A 14,644-nucleotide genomic window follows, 5' to 3' on the forward strand; every position below is an offset into this window, starting at 1 on the left:
AACGACTATCTTACACACAGTAGGAAACTGATACCTATTTGCTATGGTTGAACTGGGGCAGTTTGTGGCCAAGACTATTATAAAGGCTCTGTGCTTATATATGAAAAAGAAAATTATGGAAAAGATTGGGAAGTAGAAAGGTATCTTATTTGTAGGAGTACACTATTCTTTGGTATATGTATAATCTGCCACAGATACAGAAATAAGTTTCCTCAGACAAAAAGCAGCCTAGCAGCTTCCTCTGAAATGACTGTCTACTCCCTGGGTGACCTTTGTTTGGCAAGTCACTTAACACTATTTGCCTCAATAGTAAAAAAAAAAGCAAAATATTTTCTTCAGATTGTTTCAGTAATGCACAGATGTATAAGTAGAAAATATCAGGGTAAACCTGATTTTTGAGATACTGAAAAAAGCCACACTAGGTTCTATTTCCCCACTACAGTGGAACTCATCTGGAACTCCAAATTCCACAAAGTGATAAACTAATGAAAATACTGGAAGAATCATTTAACTACTTTATTAGCTTCCTCATCTATAAAATGAGAATTAAGTTGTACTACACCAATTCTGAAGTCCCTTTCACTCTGGATCTGAGTCTATAATTCTACATTCAAATCTGTTCTCCAACACAAACTATGTAATCTTGTAAATCATTCTGTATATCTCAGTTTCCTCAATTATAAAATGGGCACTATTACAAGACCTATGTTACAGGTGTGGATGCCATTATCTATTGAGATAATATTTGTTAAGTGCTTAGCACAATTCCTAGCACATAATAGATGCTTAATAAATGTTTATTCCCTCCCCATGTTCTTCCCTTATGTTTGTATTGCAAAGTGATAAGGAATGAGGTCTATAAGTACAAGTAAAGACTTATAGAGATATTCTGAATCTTGGTTGAGGAGTGGTATATATGTCATGGAGATTTGGACATGAGTATGTATATGTGCGAAGAGGGGTGTGAGTGAGTTAATGACATATAGAATACAGCATACATATGTATATGCACATATGTATAACTTAAACAATAATAAATATTATGCAAAATATTCAAGTATTATATATTATATAACAACTTGTTTCAGTTAAGGGAATTATTATATATAACTTGTTTCAGTTACTTAATTCTTTACACAAAGTATTGAAATGACATTGGAGAACATCTTAATATGAATTAGCTTAACAAAAACTTTTAAATTATAAGTGATTGGTAAAAAGCATATTATTCTCCATCTGAGATGCACTAGAGTAATTATCTAACAAAATCAATGAAGCATGATTAATGCCAGAAACACACATATCTATATGCATATACATATATAAACATATATATGTATATACACATTTATGTATTATACAAAATTTCATTTATATTTTTTGCTGAATTATCACTAAAACTTTCAATTAAAATCCTCTGCAGAAAACCATAAATGCCTGGCATGGTATTTAAAACATACTAGGTACTTAATAAATGTTTGTTAATTGGTTAAACATATTAGGCTATGTAACTCTGAGAATGGATTGTACACACAAAAATATAGCAATAAGTTAGGTTAAAATTTAAATATATGAATGAAATACAGCAAACATGCAAAATATACAATCATACAAATTTTTCATTAATTGTGACATATTGTAATTTATCACAATTTGAGAGAAAAAATACAAAAGCAACACCATGTCATTAAATAGACTACTGGCCTATATGCAGATCCCATTGAATTAAAGATAGTTACATGCTTCACTTAATGTAGCAGGAGATAAGGACCCCAGTTATCAGAACACTGCATCCACCCCCAAAAAAATCTGCTAGTTTTTAGATCTAGGTACTTTTAATTCATTCAAGGCCAGGGTTGGGGGTGGGGTTGCAGAGGGTGGGCAGGAAAAAGGATTAAGACATTCCAAGTTAGTGACTGGGTGAAAAAGTAAGGGAGGAAATTCATCAGGTTGCTTCAGTGATCTACTAATATATTAACAATTAGAATATATTGGGATAAATCTAATTTCTAAGATACTGAAGGGAAAAAAAAATTTTTTTTTTCCCTATCAAAGGTTTCTTCAGATTGTGTAAATTGAGGGATTAATAAAATAAGATTCAAGAATAATTCAATCAAAATTCATTTGTCATCAGGTGAGAGTGATTTTAATTTCATTTTTGCTTTAAAAAAAAAAAAAAAAAAAAAAAAAAAAAACATGAGGCAATAGAAAAAAAGCACTGGTCTTGTAATCAGAAGACCTGAATTCTGGGTGAGTCTCCAAATCTCAAAGACACTAATAGATGACCTGGGGCAAAGTTACTTCATCTCTAAGAACTTCAGTTTTTCATCCGAAAAAAAGTGATAATAATTATTTTACTGTCAGTGTCACAAGATTGTCATAAGGAAAAAGCTTTATTTAAAAAGTGCTCTAGAAATAATAGCAAAAGATAGTTCTAGAGATAAATATAATAATTATGGTATTTCAAATTAGAATATTTAGGTTATTTTCTATTCATGTGGATTGACAATCTGTGCTCTTACAAAAGCATGAGTATAAGTAAAAAAAAATAATAATTGATTATCTCTATAAGTGAGGAATAATATCAATTTGAACTTTGTATCCCAAGTACTTAGCACAGTGCCTGACATATAGTAAATGCCTAATAAATGCTTGTTAACTAACTTTAAAAAAATTAACTCCAATCAACATGGACTAATGGATCCTTTTTTTTAATCAGCATACTAACTGAAAAGTTACTAAGTGATAAAATTTTCTTAAAAGGCCCAAGGATATTCACTTAAATGCTAAATACCTAATACAATCAATATTTCTGACTTTTTTCCATTAGATTATGATTAAAAAAAAAAAAAAAAACTCTAGGATGCTACCTAAAACCATAATCCTTCAAAAAGATTTTAAAATAACTGAACTAATTTGAAATTTCTATAGAAACCTGTATTCATCTGTAGACCTTCTCAAGAGAGAAAACTGGGAAGTTTTAGTATATGATCTAAGCACCCTCCAACTTAATTATTGATAAAACACAAAAAAATAGCCATCCTTCTTTCTAAAATACTTAAGAATAATGATGGCTAATGGCCCTCTCTTTGGTGATACATCTCTTTTTACTATGTAGACCCACACTAAAGCATCCTGAGTAAGGTGAAGAGAGGAGGAAATAATGAGGAGGAAATGATCCAAAAAAGGAAAAAAATGGGCAAAATGTTGGCGAAGGAAATTATGCACAAGTTCACCTGCTGTTGTCACGATCAAGACATGGAGATGAGCGGCTGCAACAGAATAGATACTTTAGCATAGAGAAGGAATGGATAAAGTGAAATACAAAGAAAGAAATCAGAAGAGAAAATAAAGAAATCAAAAGAGAATGAAACTAAAACATATTGTATATTTGTGAACGTATCCTATATATACATATATACATACACATATATATAGATATAGAAAAGATAGAACTAATAGCTATCTTATGAAAATATTAAAGTTCTGTGCAAATGATGAAGCAGAAGAAAATCTTCATGGTGGCTAGAATTTAAAAATTTTAAAATACATGCAAAAAAGTAATTATTATTTCCATTAAAATGTTTTAAAGTATATTTATATATTATATATACACTCCTAATTGAAATCACTGTCTTCATTAAAATTCACAAAATAATTTGGTAGAAATAGTCTCTAGAATCTGTCTTTTGTGATGTTCTGAATTTGGATTTTACAAAGAAACTCTATGCTAATACAGATTGGCAACTTTTGTAACTTAATCTTTGAAAATTGTCCAGAGCCTTGAATGATTTAGTAACTCATTCATAGTAATCAAGCAGCTAAAACAAGTCAGAGGAAGGTCTGAAATAGGCTTTCCCAATGCCAAAGACTTGTTCTGTATTCACTAGCCATGTTGCCTCTCTACAATGATAGAGTTTAAATAATTATGTTATTCATTCATATTCCTTACCAATATGTGCTTCAACAATTATGACCTCCCATATCACAATTGAGAATCTTTCATGTTGTGATATGTATATTTGTGCAAGCAGTATTAGGATAAAGAACATATCTCCCTAAAGGATAAAGTTGGTTTGTGTCCTTGAAGACATGTTATAAATGTTGAAACTAGGCAGGGAATCTGGAATGACTTATAAAAAATTTTATGCTATAAATGTTATTTACCTATGCTGGCAATCTTTTAAATATTAGGGATTATTTTAAATATTAGGGATCTCAGGATTGGTGAGGTTTCCAAAATTTCTCAAAACATGAAATCATCAAAAGAAAATATGTTGAAAGATACAATAGTTATTAAGAACTACTGTCATGGAAGTTTTATCTGGCAACTGAAATCAGTATCTGTACTTTAATTTACAGAGAATTTAGGTATCTTAGAGGTTAAATGAGACAGGTATCAAAGATAAGTTTTGAACCTAGACTTTAAGATCAAGGTCTATCCACTATAATATACTACTAACTGAGGAAATATCAGAATAGATCAATAATGGTGAAGATTTCCATTATTCATTATTGTCTCATATGATATTATTACTAAGTAAATATAAAATGTTCTGTTTAGCACATTTTTGTCTTTTTTTTAAAAAGATGGAAAAAGTAAGCAGATGTTTCAGCACCTTGGTCATAAATTTAAAAGACAATGCCAAATAACAAAGGTTATCCCATTACATCAATTCATATAAAGGATTTTAAGAACTCATAAATTATTAAAAATACTAAGAGCTTTGGTTTCCTGAATGTTTCATCTAGTTAAAAGTATGAGCTGTTCCTTATACAGGAGGATTTTTCCCACAGACTATGCAGAAGATCTGCCTAGGAACACCACTCAAAATGCATCCTTAGATATCAGTCTAGAAATTCCTTGATTCTCCAAAACTGTTATACTTCAATCACTAATCTCTTAATTTTAAATTTTGATGAATAGAAATACACTTTACCCTCAAACAATAAAGTGTATTTAACTTTTTACAAAATAGAAAAGTTTGGAAAAGTTTCTAAGTTGATGTGATTAAACAGAATAATTGTAATTGATTTTTATTGTTTCAGTTGTTTGCAACTCTCCATGATGCCATTTGAGGTTTTCTTGGCAAAGATACTGGAGTAGTTTGCATTTCCTTCTCCAGCTAATTTTGCAGATGAGGAACTGAGGCAAACTGATTTGCCCAGGGTCACACAACTATTTACTGTATGAGGCCAGATTTGAATTCATAAATATGAGTCTTCTTAACTCCAAGGCTGGCACTGTATCCACTGCACCACCTAACTGCTCCTTTAATTGATGGGCTACCATTATTATTATTATTATTATTATTATTATTATTATTGTTATTATTATTATTATTATTATTATTATTATTATTATTATTGTTATTATTATTATTATTATTATTATTATTATTTGCTGAGGCAATTAGAGTTAAGTGATTTGCCCAGGGTCACACAGCTAGGAAGTTTTAAGTGTCTGAGACCAGATTTTGAACTCAGCCTCTCCTGACTTCAGAACTGGTGATCTCTCCACTGTACCACCTAGCTGCCCCCTTGGGCTACCACTAATTTAAAGAAAATTTCCCCTACATTTTTTCCTGAATAAAGAATCATTTTGGACAGTGGATAATCATCACTGGGTTTTTTTTTAAATGTCAAAGGGTTTTTCTTGAATCAAACTTCACTGTCTCAACTAAGATTTTTGTAGATTGTTGATATTCAGTAACAAACTACTCGAATTAAGAGTCAAATTTTCTGGATGTTAACACCCAACTGTACTAAAACACAGTAATAGTATTGATAGTAATGGAGTAAAAATAATGATAGCTTTAACGTTAGCAAAGTACTTTACCATAATTATCTCATTTTATTTTCAACAACCAAGTGCTTTATTATCCTCATTTTACAGATGAGGAAAAGAGAGGCGGCAATTAGATAATTTGGTCACTCTGCTAGTATAAAGGAATAAGAATGTATTTGATCATTTCCAGATAAAGTGTCTCTAACCACTGTATTGCCTACTTGCTTCAAATGTTACTATTCTGGGTCTATGAAATAGGGACAGTAAAACCTGACTTGCCCTACTCATGTGATAATTAAATTAGGCTTTAAAGGGCTTTTTAATTATAAGATACTATATAAATGTGTTATTACTAATACTACCCAAATATTTTAGTTTCTAAGACTCCCAATGTTTTTGTTGTTGTTTTAGTTTTTTTGTTTATTTGTTTTTTGTATTTGCAGAGAAATGAAAGATTTTAGGTTGGAAGACAAATCTAATTGGGTTGCTGAAAATGAGGATCAAATTTAATATTCAAAGCTAAATATTTCATGAGGAAATCATGAATTTTAGTAGCTTTTTCATGAATAAATTAAAAGAGAAAACTTTGGATTATATATTTATCTATTTAATATTCATGTTCAAAGTTATCACCTACCAAACTTTGAGTTAAAACGTATTAGAAAAGTGTTTTAAGATACATTTTATTGATCCATAGCTTATATTCCAATTTTGCTCCTCAATACTCTATAAAGTTCAAATATCTTTTGATTAAAATCTAACTTCAGTTCCCCATCTTTTAACATGTTAATATCATTCCCATTTCCTTATTTATTGAGATGAAAATTCAATACAAATTAATTAATCAATCAACAAGCATTCATTAAGCACCTGTCCTGTGCTAGGCATTGTGCATGGTTCTAGAAATAAAAGAACAAATAATTCTTATTCATAAGAAACTTACATTCCAATGGATGACATTATCTCTACTTGGAAATTAATTGGCTGAATGAAAATAAGTAGCTGAAGATGAACTTCACCTTATATTATTGATCTTGTCTTTCAATATTTACATATTTTAATTTTTATAAATCAAATAATAATTCAAAGATACTTAAATAAGAGGTAATCTCTTCAAGGAATCCCCTTTTAAAGGAATTTTAAAAATCAAAGGTCAACTCAACATTAAGATTAGATATTAGCTAAAACCACTTGAAACTGCACATCCTCATATATTTTTTTACCTCTTAGTTTGGATAGATAAAAATGATTTACACACCCAGAATGAATTGGACTGGAAGAAAGGGCCACATTATCTAAATGGTCAGTACCCCAGCTGAGACGATAAGAAGTCCTTTCTGCCTCCTTGGCCAAAGTTGATACCTAGATACAAAGAATAATATTTAATAAAAATCTATACTTTCAGTTAAAAATAATTATAGCTCATATTATTCTATGCAACTATTTATATCTAATATCTACAAAGAAATATCCAAAGATAATTGGCCAGAAAATTCTTTCAGATTGGTTATCTAATAATTAAAATAGAATTCAGATTAGAGATACTAGGATCAATTCAACAAGTATTTATTAAATGCTTATTATGAAGAAGACTCTGTGACAGTCATTGAGGAGTGATCCTTGACAAATGATATATCCCCTGCCCTATTAGAATTTAGACATAATTACTGGGCCATAAAAAAATGATGAAACATTTTTTAGAGAAACCTGGGAAGACAAATGAATTGATGCAGAGTAAAGTGAGCAGAACAAGACAAACAATTTATGAAATAACAGTAGTGTGAAGAAAAGTTATTTTGAAAGACTTAAGAATTCTGATCAATTCAATTATCAATTCAATTATCATGCAATCTGAATCTAACAGGCTCAAGATGGAGAATTATACATATACTTTTGGAAATACCCAGTGAGGGAATTTCTTTTCTTGATTGTGTGTATTTGTTATACTTGTTTTCTTCTTTTTCCCCCATTTGCTAGATTAATGTGGGGAAGAGAGAGAAGGTAGGTTTAGGGTCCAAACAATTTCCCTTAAAGGAAGAGAACTGAAAGAAAGCCAGAAGGAATCCCAGACCAACAAGACACCTTTGAAAGTTAGATGCTAAATTTATTGCTTCTTTAAAATGAAAAAAAAAAGTTTTATATAATATAGATTTCCTGATGAGACTATATTTTTGTTCTATACAGTATAAGGAAGTAGACATTTTATTTGGTGGTTAAATTCAGAACTTTTAAAAAAAAAGAAGAAAAAAGAATTTACATTATCCTGGGAAATAAGTGACATTTATGCAGATAAATATGAACAATCTCTCTTCTAATATCTAAAAGTATAGATTTATGGAGACTGACCTAATTTAAATTGATCATTCATCTTCATCTGACCATATAGATGAAGTGAGGATTTCCTCTTACTACACAAGGAAACTGCTGTTCTCTGTATCTTTTGTAATACTGCAATGTAATTTGAAGGTGGTTGAGAATGATTTTATTAGTCTATTTTAATCAAAAATCTCTGATCAGTTGAAAAAATATGAAAAATATACATTTTTGTAGATTTATATATATATATATTTTTTTTTGAATTAGAAAGGATGTTCATAATCATCTATTCCATTTAGTGATGTGTCAGGGGGGAGAGCCAAATGTGACATTTTCAGTGAAAACGTTTATATTTTGAAAATCAGCAAAGTTATGTAGTTATGAGAAAGTGATGGATAAAATGCAGATTAAACTTATCATGCACATGTTTTCTAATTCCAAATGAAAAAACTGAGATCTGGAGAAATCAAGTGACTTGTCCAAGATCAGAGTTAGAGATGAATCCATCTCTCCTGATTAATTTCTGTTCTAAATTCAAAATACTGACTTGTTGCTTTGCCAAATGAATTCAAATTAATATATTATTTAGAAAATGATTAAAGATCTTCAGCATATTTCTATTAATAAACAACATGCAAATACAGTCTTACCATTGAGCAATAAAATAAAAGGAAAAATACCTTACATACCTGGTGGCTAGGGATCACGACTGTCTCATCAATCATGGCACTATCCCTCATATAGGAGGCATGGCTCAGGGTGTGGGACCTGTCTGAACTGAAGGAGCGAAGGCTGGTAGGTTGGCAGGAAGTCATGGTCATAAGTCAGCAGCAGTAGCAGTTTTGTAAGGAAGAGATGGTAGGCAGAGCAGGGAGAGTGAAAAAAAAGCATGCTATTAGCTGATGATGTAACTTCCAGGAGGGGCATAAAAAGTGACCAAGGGAGAAAAATAAAAAACCTTACAATTGTAACACTAACTTTATTTTTTTCCCAGAGAGCAAGAGCAAAATAATTGACTAGTTATCATTCAATGGAAAAAGTTGGAGAGAATCCAAGTTAAAACTTGGTCCTCAATCAGATTCCTTTTCTACATAAAAATATTTAAAACAGCCATTTGGCTTCATTTACTACCCATATGAGGAACATAAAAAATAGGAATCATTCCTCTATGGACTCCTAAAAGAGGTAATGATGTTAATCTCACTGTAATTTAGCCAGGGAGGGGATGGGATGGGGGTAGTTAGGATCATAATCATCATTCCTCTGGAGAAAAGGCCAAAGTGAAAGTAAAGTTTCTAAACATATTTCATTTTCACTCATTCTGTCAGTATTTCTGAACATATGAATGGTCCAACCAATGAAAGGTTGGTGCTTGCTCTCCCCTGGAAGGTACACAATAGTGAATTCTGGCCATCTGCATGCCTCCTGCAGAAATGGAGTTTTTCTTGGGAGTTTCCAGTTTTTTGAAAAGGAAAGCCCTGTTCTTTTTTGTATGCACTGTTTGTGCTGACCTTAGTAATGCTAGTAGCTGAAACAATCAGAGACAAAAGAACATAGAAAGCTATTTCTAAGCTCAGGATCATACACATGACATCTGCCATTCATAATAAAAACAATCAAACACCTATGGATATCAAACAAGAATGGGTCTTGACTGCAGAATGGACTTTCAAGATCTGAATAATCAATGTTTTCCATTTTTTAAAAGGTTTTGACTTTTATTGTATGTAATACGCAAAGTTATAATTCATTTGATCTCTACTATCATGTGTGGTTTAATACATTTTAATATCAGCACAAAAAACTCATTTTAAAGTTTTTTGAAAGGAGATAGATTCACAAAGTTGCATATCCATTTTGGGAAGATGGAAGTTGTAAGGGACTAGACCTGCAATTTTACTAGTGTAGAGAACTCTCAATAAGGAAACTCCCTCTGTTAGATCAGATAAATAAGTATTCTGTAAGGAACAGTATAAATTATCTGGGGCAACGAGAGATTAAAGTTATTTGCTTATCCATTCAGTATGTATCAAAGGAAGGAACTCAAGCTTTTCTTTACCTTGAAGCCAGGCATCCCTATCCATTAGTCATATTGCCTCTTAGAACCTCTAACATTGAGACTCCATTTACTTTGAATGAGTGGACATTATTTTATTAGTAGCAATGATTGAAATTAAGTAAAACATGCTATAAGAGCATGCTTCTTAGAAAGTATAGCACTTCACACTAAGAATACTACATCCAAATATATATGCCATCTATTTATCTGCATCTTTTTAAAGATTCTAACAAACATAGGGGTCAACTAACAATCAATGATATTGTTAATGCCTTAGCATTAACCTACCGTGATCTGAAGCCTCTCTAGATATTTCCTAGCTGGGCTCTGGGTCCAGTAGCAAAGAACTTGATTTTAAAGTTAGCTGGAGCTTGAGAATATCTGACTTTGTGGATTTCTAAGAAGCTCATACTAAATCTAAATCTAAATAGTTCAGAAATTGTGGTTTTGTATTATTCTTTTATTTATGTTTCTTTTTCTGTTACTTGAATCATGTCTGAATCTTTGTGACTCCATTTGGGGTTTTCTTAGCAGAGAAACAATGAAATGGTTTGCCATTTCCTCCTCTAGTTAATTTTTAAAATGAGGAAACTAACATGATTAAGTTACTTGCCCAGGATCATGCAATTATAAATATTCAAGGTCAAATTTGAACTCAGGTGTGCTTTACTCCAGATCCAGCATTCTATCCACTGCATTGCCTAATTGCTCTTTATTAGCATAGATAATTAATAGTTTACTTTGTATGTCCAAAAAAAAAAAAAAAAAAAGAACAATCATCAAGATTTTATGTATTTAGGTATGATAGCAAAATATATTATTTGTGCTGCTATTAAAATTTTAACAGCAGATAATCAAGTTAAAACACATAAATATTATCCATTCCTGTCCTTAAAATTAAGAAGCAGTTAAAGACCACATTCCTCATGACTTTTTTTTTAATAAATTTTTCTTTTGCTTTTCCTTAATTATTTAAACCAGGGGTAGGGAACCATTTTTTTCTCAAGTAGTACTAACCCTTAGCAAAAACTTAATTGAAAGGCACACAGATCATTTAATCTTAAATATGTCTTTCCCTTGAAAAATATTTCAAACATTTAATTTAAAACATACAACTTCTTTTTCATTAATACAATTAGTATTTTTAAAAATATGATATTCGTGCCATATAATAATATAGTTATATTAATAATATTTAAAGTGTATTTTAAAGTGTATCTCTTTAATATCATTTCTAGGTTAGAGATAGAGAGGTGGGAAGAAAGAAGAAAAAAAGGGGAAGAAGTGGGAGGAAAGGAGACATAAATAGATAAGAAAGGGAGAAATAAAGACAACCATAGAGAGGATGTGGGAGGAGAAGAATGAGACAGAAAAGAGAAATAAAAATGGAAATGAAAGAAGAAGTTTCATATTAGGGAGAGCAGAAGAAGACTACTGAGGAAAGAAAGGAGGGAAGAGACACTAAGAATGTTTCTGAAACAACTAGTTTCGACATATTCTTCTAGTCACCAAAGATTTTATTCTGAATAGGTTTCTGGAGGGCAGCAATAGAGACTGCATGTCTTAAGTGCCTGGACTAGAGGTTCCCTACTCCAGTTTTAAATATCGAGTAAATTTACAGAGAGAGCCATGCAATATTTTACAACACACTGCAAGAGGGTAACCACTTTCTATGCATGTCACAATACCTAATGAAAATAACAAAAATCATAAAATACTAACGGACCACTGGTCTTTTAGGCCATACGTGTCTGTCTAGGTTTTTGAGACACTTTATCTGTGTCTGTCAACACAATGCTTTGTAATGCCAGTAATGACTAGTAAAAATGTCTCCAATGAGTTAACAATTGAAGAAGACAACTATCATTTAGGAATTAAGCATTTTTTTTTCAAAGTACCTCGTATGTTTTAGAACCACACAGAAAATACTTAGAGGGAATTTTTTTTTTTTTCATTTTGCATCTACTACTTACTTCAGCTATCTATGCAAATACCTTTTTTCTCATCTACTGTTTAAATTAGGATCGTGGTAAAAATGAATGTCAATAAGTTTACGAAAAGGAATAGAAATTGCAAGACTAATAAACTATGTTCTTTATAGAGATCCTAATCTTTTTTCTTTTCTGTATGTGTGTATTGGCAGGTTTTGTTCCCTTCTCTTGGATATCAAGATTGCTTCATTTCACCCACAAGGTGGTGCTATAAGAGAGTCTAGAATTCTGACTCTGGGATCTTATTACACACACCCATCCAGAATTTCTTTCCTGAATTTTTAATGTTGTTTTGTCAGGTGAATGGTTACTTTTGAATACGTTTTAAAAATCAAATCCATAATTCCAGGGTACAAGCCACACCAGCAGGTCCACAAAGCAAATGAGCAATGGAGAGGGGTAGCATGATAGTATCTGGGTAGATGTTTTCATGCCATATAATACCTACCCGGGTATGGTGCTATAAAAGTATACCCAATAAAGAAAAAAGACAAATACAAGGGGGGAAAGAAATGGAAGAGGAGAGAAATAATAAAAAAGAAAATGGTTACTTTGCCTAAATTGTGAAGGAAAGAAAAGAAAACATGACTGCTCCTTTAACTCCCTCTCTGAAGTCCCAGATACATTAGCATTCTAAAAATGACAGTGAGAGTCTGGAAAGAGGCTTTCGTTTTCTTTCTTCTTCTCCTTTATTTTATGTGCTATCTGACAACGTTCGATTTAAAAGGACATATCGAACTATTCTTCCCATTTTAGAGATGGTCTTTAAATCATTAGTCTAAAACCATTCTCACCTACGTACTTTGAAATGAAAAAAGCAACAGATAACCATACATTCTTGCAAAGAGCCCAAGGTAAAGGTAAACATAGAAGAATCAAATCATCAACATCTGCTTATAAGTGGCTTTTTAAATCTTGTTTTTTTAAAGGATAGATCAAAAGTATCAGAATAAAAACTGGGTTAATAGTCAGTGATACAACCCAGACTCTGAAGGCACTTACTTAGCCATTTGGAATTGGGTTTTGTTACATACTATACATAAAGTTTTTTTTTGTTGTTTGTTTGGTTTTTTTTGCTGAGTTTGGTTAAGTGACTTGCCCAGGGTCACACAGCTAGGAAGTGTTAGGTGTCTGAGACCAGATTTGAACTCGGGTCCTCCTGAATTCAGGGCTGGTGCTCTATCCACTGCACCACCTTAGCTACCCCTATACATAAAGTTCTTGATTAAATATGCTGAACAAAAATGAATGAACTTCTAAAAGACTTTGTTCTAAAATCAATAAAACTAAAACAAACATTAGAATTTAGCAATATTCACTTTTCTACATTGATGATAATAGATTTAGTGTTAGCAGATATATTTTTGATCAGTTATGAGGATAATGTTCTTAATTGATGTGTCTCAAACAATAATAAACTTCAATTACTACAGTTGGCTTACTAAAAGATATCACTTACATATGTTTGTGTGTATACAGACATACATTTATATATATATATATATATATACACATATATATATATATACATACACACATATATACCTACATAGTGATACAGAGATCTTTATACACTTCTTCCTCTCTTTTCAGATGTATACATATAGATATTTATATTTCCATTGGCATATAAAATCTCAAGTTTTACCCAGTTTATGCATCAAAGTTAGACTCTTCTGGAATTGATGTTCCGGTTTCCCTATTGGGGAGAGCTACTACTAAATCTCCTTCTAGAACTTATTTTTTCTTGATAGTTAACCTTCAATATATATACATATATATATAAAATATAGTTATCATCAAACAAATCATGAAAATAGTAAAAAGCCAAGGAAATTAATATTAACAAAACATCAACATGTAATAACATCTAATGATCCTCCCAAATCTGCTTTATTTTGCTAAGGGAAAGAATAGCTGAAACTGAGGAAAAACTTGTGGGCAGCACTGGTAGACAGCCTGGGTTATTAATTATTAAATGAACACTTGCTTTTGGAATTGTAAATAGGTGCTTTAGGGAAATACCTGTCTGATCGTCCTCCCTCTAAGCTGTATCTCAGGTAACTCATACCATCAAGGAACTGGCTGCTGGGCAAAGAATCATCACCCAGTTCTTTCAGATCTTCAGGTCTCAAGTATTCCCCACCATCTCCTGTCATGGTATCCTCACCTTGAAATAATTAAACAAAAACAGAATTAATACTTTATTGTTAAATGACTAGTGAATAGAACACATGATGATATACCAGCTAGATTGAGAGTGTAAGTGTGTAAAGACATTTCTACCAATGCAACACTGCATACCAGGAAAAAGAAAACCACACATACACACACACACACACACACACACACACACACACACACACACACACACACACACACACACACAGAGATGTATAAATGAAAAGACTTCTCCATAAACCTATTCCTTTTATTTTATTTTTGTTGATGGTATTACCATTCATCCAATCTACCAGTTAAATTACTGAT

The 14,644-nt window shown here is 31.5% G+C and overlaps 1 protein-coding gene across 8 annotated transcripts in view; it reads right to left on the bottom strand.

The window, feature by feature from the left end:
- The window catches only part of ANK2 (ankyrin 2), a 325,566-nt gene that overhangs the window by 67,718 nt on the left and 243,204 nt on the right, over window positions 1–14,644 (bottom strand). For all 8 annotated transcript variants that reach the window (XM_074272626.1, XM_074272627.1, XM_074272628.1 and 5 more), the window contains exons 24-27: window positions 14,180–14,324; window positions 8,794–8,896; window positions 7,047–7,150; window positions 3,237–3,272 (exon numbers count right to left, since the gene is read on the bottom strand). In XM_074272626.1, coding sequence (XP_074128727.1) covers window positions 3,237–3,272; window positions 7,047–7,150; window positions 8,794–8,896; window positions 14,180–14,324 — 388 coding nt within the window. The remainder of the gene's footprint in view (window positions 1–3,236; window positions 3,273–7,046; window positions 7,151–8,793; window positions 8,897–14,179; window positions 14,325–14,644) is intronic.

The sequence above is a fragment of the Sminthopsis crassicaudata genome, chromosome 6 (assembly GCF_048593235.1).
Source record: "Sminthopsis crassicaudata isolate SCR6 chromosome 6, ASM4859323v1, whole genome shotgun sequence".
NCBI lineage: Eukaryota > Metazoa > Chordata > Mammalia > Dasyuromorphia > Dasyuridae > Sminthopsis > Sminthopsis crassicaudata.